The sequence below is a fragment of the Lolium perenne genome, chromosome 3 (assembly GCF_019359855.2).
Source record: "Lolium perenne isolate Kyuss_39 chromosome 3, Kyuss_2.0, whole genome shotgun sequence".
Classification (NCBI taxonomy): Eukaryota; Viridiplantae; Streptophyta; class Magnoliopsida; order Poales; family Poaceae; genus Lolium; species Lolium perenne.
The window spans coordinates 264188279-264194820 of NC_067246.2; the positions used below are offsets into that span (position 1 = coordinate 264188279).

General features: G+C 47.8%; 1 protein-coding gene across 1 annotated transcript; it reads right to left on the reverse strand.

Moving 5' to 3' along the window:
- Positions 1–4024: 4024 nt before the first annotated feature.
- Positions 4025–5782, reverse strand: LOC127339950 (alpha-amylase type A isozyme). Its single transcript, XM_051365740.2, has 4 exons — positions 5696–5782; positions 5454–5586; positions 4505–5319; positions 4025–4410 (listed from the first exon to the last, which is right to left on the reverse strand). Exons 1-4 carry the CDS (start codon positions 5780–5782, stop codon positions 4132–4134), a joined length of 1314 nt encoding a protein of 437 aa, XP_051221700.1. The 3' UTR covers positions 4025–4131.
- Positions 5783–6542: the final 760 nt, after the last annotated feature.

Sequence of the window (6542 nt, forward strand, 5' to 3'; positions counted from 1 at the left end):
CTTGTCCTTTGTGGTCAACAAGGTGTGCCAATATCTTCATGAGCCTCGTACAGCTCATTGGTCTGCTGTTAAGCGTATTCTTCGCTATGTTCGTCACACAGTTGACACTGGACTGTTGCTTCGGTCTTCCACCTCTACACTACTTTCAGCCTTTTCCGATGCAGACTGGGCTGGTAGTGTGGATGACAGGCGATCTACGGGGGGCTATGCCATCTTTTATGGAGGTAATTTGATCGCCTGGAGTGCTCGTAAGCAGTCTATTGTCTCTCGATCTAGTACTGAGTCCGAGTACAAGGCTCTGGCTAATGCTACAGCTGAGCTTGTTTGGGTACAGTCATTACTGCGAGAGCTTGGAGTTGTTCAAGTTAGGCCTCCAGTGCTTTGGTGTGACAATATTGGTGCTACTTATTTATCATCTAATCCAGTTTTTCATGCAAGGACAAAGCACATCGAAGTTGATTTTCACTTTGTCCGTGAGCGTGTATCTCGGAAGCAACTGCAGATTCGGTTCATTTCTTCAAAGGACCAAGTTGCTGATATCTTTACTAAGCCTCTCCCCTTACCGTTGTATGAACATTGTAAGCGCAATCTCAATCTTTCCCTAGTTGAGATTGAGGGAGGGTGTTAGAGTTTATGTACCTATACGTATTGTATACGTATACAACACTTATGTAATCCTGTGTACACTATAAATATAAGAGAACCTCACCCGACGGAGCACGTCGGGTCAGCTACCAAATCATCTTTTCTCGATACTTTTCAATTTAGTCGGGCACGTGTGGTGGGGTGCTGATGCTTATGGGGTGCCTCAATCCTGCATCCATGCCGTATTGCAGATGCTCGGTTGAAGAAATTATCCTAGCAAAGTAGCAATAGCACAGCAAGTTCAATGAATATAGATTAGACATATTTCATTGACGAAGCGAGGTTAGATGTGAATCCTTTCGGCACTCCTTTGGGCACCGCTAGTTGATTAGCAAGCAGCTGGATTAGTTATGCCACCATTCTTCTTCCATGGCTGGTGGGTGTGCTATCGTCGGCTGCTGCTGGCGATATTGCTTGCACGCGGCACAAGGAGAAGAAGGGGCAGCGGTTGCCTGACGCGGAACCAAAGGAAGCAGGGCTGCGAGCTGCGCCGCGTTGCTCGAGACGGTCGTGCGTTGGTGCAGTCCGTGCGGCGAAGGCGGAAGGGCGTGGAGGCGAGGCGTCGGAGCGTCACGCAAGGTGCAGTGGCAGGCGGGAGCAAAGCATCGGGCTGCAAGGGCGTGCGCGCTGGCGACGGGATGCAGTGGGCGATGGTGCAAGAGCGGGAATCTGGTGATACTTGGCTGCTGCGCTGCATCTCGCTCATGCGTGTGCGGGAATGGTGAGGGACCAAGGACGAAGGGGAGGCGCTGGAGGAGCGGACTAGCTTCAGCAACGCTCGCGTCACATAATCCAGTCTCCAGTGCCTCGTCCGCGAGCTGCTTCTCGATTTCAATTTGGCCTTCTATGCCTGGCGTGGGCCAGCGTCGCTATGCCCTTATTTTCTTGTTCTTGCTGTGTTAATGCTATGCGTTTATGGTGGATGCATGTCCTCGTATTTGGGAGAAAGAAATCCAGTCGCGAGTTGTCCATCCTTGCGTCTCACATGTCCCATATCATCCTTTACCATCTCAATGGCCAAACAAAGAATCTAGCAGCGGACGAGGAGTTCGCTACTCCACTGGACAAGAAAATTGCATATGTCTGACCATCAAAATTGCACATGACTTAGACAAGCAAAACTGCATACGCCTTTGAGCATCAAAATTGCATCTGCCGTGGACCAGAATTACAAATCAATGAACGGACGTCGAGAAAGTATGCACATGAAAAAGGATTGCAACCAACACTGTCCGTTAGAAATATTATGTGATTTTATGTTTTAATTTACTAGACTGTTTCGGAACAGGGTAGCCACGGACATCTGGTCAGTACAACGAAAGAGAGCAACCAGTTTCAAACACATGCCAAAACGAACGGCCGCGGCTGCAACTTCCTCCCTGACGACAGCTCCCTCCAGACTGTCAACCAAAGTGCAATTGCGATGGTCCAAGTGAAAGATCGGCACACAACAACCTAGCAATCGAACCAACACAAAACATGTCCATATCACATGCAGTTCTGGCGCACGGTGCATGCACGCCTAACAATTGAACTTGCAGTTTCTCTGGATAATGGAAACGGCCACAGCTAGCTTTACCCATGCACTTTGCATGTCTGTTCCTCGGAAACATGCTCTGTACAAGGAAATGGAGGAAGCAGTTTCAGCGAATGCCAGCTAGAAATGCAAAAAAACGAATGACATGCAGAAATGTCAAAACGAGCGCCAGCCAGAAATACCAACACGAATGCCGTGTGAAATGCCAAAATGAATGCCGAAGAAATGCCAAAACAAACGCAGTTCAGACTGTATTATCATTTATGTCGCAATTACATGTGTACGCGTTGATATATATATATATATATATATATATATATATATATATATATATATATATATATATATATATATATATATATATATATATATATATATATATATATATATATATATATATATATATATATATATATATATATATATATATATATATATATATATATATATATATATATATATATATATATATATATATATATATATATATATATATATATATATTGTCCTAACTATATTGTTGTGTACGCTATTATGCAGAATGAAAAAGCGGGAAATGCGAATAAGGAACATCCATGATGTTGGGTTCATTGACCCACCAATCGTTAATTCATATGTGTTAGAACTACACCCCGCCGACGTGGAGCAAGACCTGTGGCTTTTTCTTACAAAGCAGCAACTCAAAAGTGATATTCTATTTCCTTTGCATTTTGGGTGAGTGTTTCTGTCTTGAGCACATTATCTTTTGTTTACTCCATGCATGGTATGTGGCTAATCGATGAGTTATGCATGACTGTGCATGTATCGTGTCCGCAGGTTCCACTGGATTCTGCTAGTAATTCAATTTCACACCTCCACAGTTATCGTCCACGACTCTCTGAATATGGATCCAAAGCATTGGGCCGACATGAGAAGAATGATGCAGAACTAATTATTTTCACTCATTTGCGCTCTATATCGATCGGCCTATTTCGTTCATTTCCTAATATCAAGTAACTAATAACTCTCTTGTTCATTTAATTTTCTTTGCCTCGTAGGGTTTGGAGACGGTTCGCAGATCAAAAGGTCGGTGAATTCCAAAAAGAGCTAGAATTTAAAAGGGCAGTGACTGGGGATATTCAGCCACCGGGGACCAATCTATGTGGATTCTATGTTTGTGAGATGATCCGGAGATACACCACTGAGCGGCAGCCATCGGAAAACAACCTCAAGAGGAATAACCTCCGGAAGACGCTTAGTCCAGAAACTCGCTTCCGACCACTTCAAGAGGAACTAGCAGGATGGTTCATGAGGGAAGTCCTCCATCCTAAAGGAGAACACTATTACGAGGACGTAGAATTGTGGATGAAGAAGTAAATTATGTATGGAAACTTGTTCAAAATTGTATATGGTCATCCGATATTAAATATATATTGTATATTCGTCTTGAATTTTCTTGGTTCTAATTTCAAATTTGTTTGAAATTGTACATTCATATGCATGTATATAGTACCATAGAATATGTGTACTGAAACTTTTTCAAAATTAAAATATAAAAGAAATAAAACAATTACAAACTAAAAAGAAACCAGATTTAGGGGGGGCTAAAACCCTAAACCTGTGGAGGTCTTTAGTCGCGGTTGGCCAGAAGAACCGCGACTAAAGGTCCTCCGCCCCGACGGACTGCTGGCGGCCACGTGGACGTGCCTTTAGTCGCGGTTCGTAAGCAACCGCGACTAAAGGGGGGCCTTTAGTCGTGCTTAATTGGTCGCGGTTGCGCAACCGCGACTAATGGCAGTTGCCAACCACGACCAAAGGCCGTTTTTCTACCAGTGTCTTATTCAATGTGATTATGTGAGAAATTCGTATACATAGTTCAATCTCTCTAAATCATAACCATAACAGCGTGGAAATAAATCATGTATTCCTCCGCATCATATCATGCTCGAATGGTCAATCAGTTGGAGCCTTCAGCTCCGGTGGAGGGTTGCCGCGGCGCCGGCCTTCTCCCAGACGGCGTAGTCGTTGCCGTGGGCGGACGTGACGAAACCAGCCGGGATGACGGCCCCGACGTCGAACCTGGAACCGATCTTCACCACCACTTTGCCGTCGATCTCCGCCACATACGCGTCGCCGTCGTGCATGAGGATCTTGAGCGCGCTCGTCGCCGTGATGCCGTTGCGCTTCCTCACCGCCACTAGCGCCGCGATCTCATTCTTGAACCGCGAGTCAAAGAAATGGTCGTAGAACTGCAAATCATCGGGGACAATAGTTTAAAGCTTTCTGCCTTTCTAACGAAATTATCGGTAGTAGAAGGCCGGGTCTCCGGAGCTGGTTGCTTACGATGCATGGGATGCCAGGGTGGGTGAGGATGTATGCGTAGCCCTGCATGATCTTGTCGGACGGGAATGGCCACTTCGCCTGCGTGGAACCGGTGTCGTGGTTGTCGACAAAAGTGACGGCCTTGGCCGGCCACCACCCCATGACGCCGGGGGCCTTCCCCAGCGGGTCGATCAGCCGCCACAGCTCGCCCTCCACGGCGGCGTTCAGGATGCCCTTGGTCGTGAAGTCGAACACCATGCCCGCCGATGCCTCGCCGCCCACCTTGTCCACCCAGTTGACCAGCCTCTGCCGGTGCGCGTCCTGGTCGTATTCCGGCTTGCCGTCGCCTCCCGTAGAAATGCCGTCCCATATCTCAGCCACCGCGAGGCTGGGGGATGTGCCATCGATGTACACCTTGGCGACCTCCGGTGAGTAGCCCCTGGCGAAGTCGAGGCGCCACGCGTCGAAGCCGAAATCGCTCTTGAGCCAGAGGAGCCACGCGGTGAGCTCGCGCTGGACGCGGGCGTTGAGGTGGTCGATGTCCGGCGCTCTATCGTAGTCGGCGCCAGTGTCGAGGTTGCCGGTTCCGTCGGAGTAGGTGGTGTCGTCGCGGCAGATCATGTGGGGGCCCCAGTCGAGGCGGCTGTCGGAGGTGCCGCCTTCGTAGATGCAGTAGATGCCGCGCTTGTCCTTGTAGTCGGCGCAACGGTGGTTGATGACGATGTCGGCGATCACCTGCACGCCCTTGCCGTGGAACGCGCCGATCAGCGACTTGAGCTCCGCTGCCTTCCCGTACTTGGAGGCGTCAATGTCGTACAGTCGACCAGGCATGTAACCTGTACCCAACTCGCGCATAAGGTACGTACATATATACTCCGTATATGCCAAGTCAGTTTTTTTTTTCCTAAAAAGAAAGCAATCACTTAATTTGCATGAACGAACTGTGGCTCGATGGGGACGAGTGGGCGACCTTCGCTGGCGACGGAGTGCGACGGTGGCGGTAGCCAGACGTGCGTGACTCCTGCGGCGGCTATGTCATCGACCTTCCCCATCATCATGTTATACCAACCGCCCCTCTGCCTCCACGACTCCCAGTTGAACGCCTGCAACAAAGAACCCATGAGCAACATGCACAAAGTGATGCGTGGAAATTCCTCAGAGTTACAGAAACAAATTTGTAACCCAATTAATCAAAACCACACGAATGCATACCTGAAACAGGACTTGATGGCCGGACGCCAAATTTGCAAGAAGTAGAAGAAGAAGAGACAAGCAGCACATGTTGCTGTTCTTCCCCATCGCGCTAGTATCGATGTCACAACACAAGTCACACTTCGTCTTCACGGAATGATTGATTTGTTGATGCTTACATGTGTACATCGTGCTGGGTATTTATAGGGCAGGGGATGGGAATACAATCGAGGTACGCAGTACGTACATATTGCTGTGAGACAGGAGTTGCTTGGACGCAATGCATGGCCACCGGACTCGGTTATGGAAAAAGGGTAACTGATAATGGTCAAGTCAAACAGGGGTGGCACATACTATAACGGAAACCAAATCCAACTTGGGATCGAGTGCAGCATTGCCATTAAATGATCTTCAGTCTGGAAAATAAGCATGGCGAATTGGTGCGAAAGATGGGAGGAAATGATTTGAACTCTGGAACAGCGTCGCTTTTAATTTGTATTCAAGCAAGCTAATGTTCTTAGTTGATTTCAATAATTTGCACCATTTTTTTCCAATGCAGAGCAAGTCTTGAACTGGAACCGCAGGGCGCGTTTGGTAGCCTGCATGTGATTCTTGCACCATTGCGTCAGCGAGATGGGCCTCCCTGCGCGTTGCGAACGGGCCATGGGCCATGAAAAGCATGTCGTTTGGTATCCTGGATGCCCTTTTGTGCGCCGGAGAAGGAAACCATGCCCCAACGTTTGGTTGCCCGTTTTCAGCCCAAGTTGCACACAGGAAAATAGGAATCAGCTGTTTAGTTGGTCAAATCACAGTTTCATATCCTTAGCACAATTCAAATAGGGTGAGATTACCATGCCATAGCATGTTA

Excerpts from the sequence above, each read along its gene's own strand:
- LOC127339950 (XM_051365740.2), bottom strand. The coding sequence starts at position 5,782 with ATGGGGAAGAACAGCAACATGTGCTGCTTGTCTCTTCTTCTTCTACTT. Across the intron at positions 5,587-5,695 it reads GCCATCAAGTCCTGTTTCAG|GCGTTCAACTGGGAGTCGTG; the intron begins GTATGCATTCGT and ends TCTTTGTTGCAG. Across the intron at positions 5,320-5,453 it reads GCACTCCGTCGCCAGCGAAG|GTTACATGCCTGGTCGACTG; the intron begins GTCGCCCACTCG and ends AGTTGGGTACAG.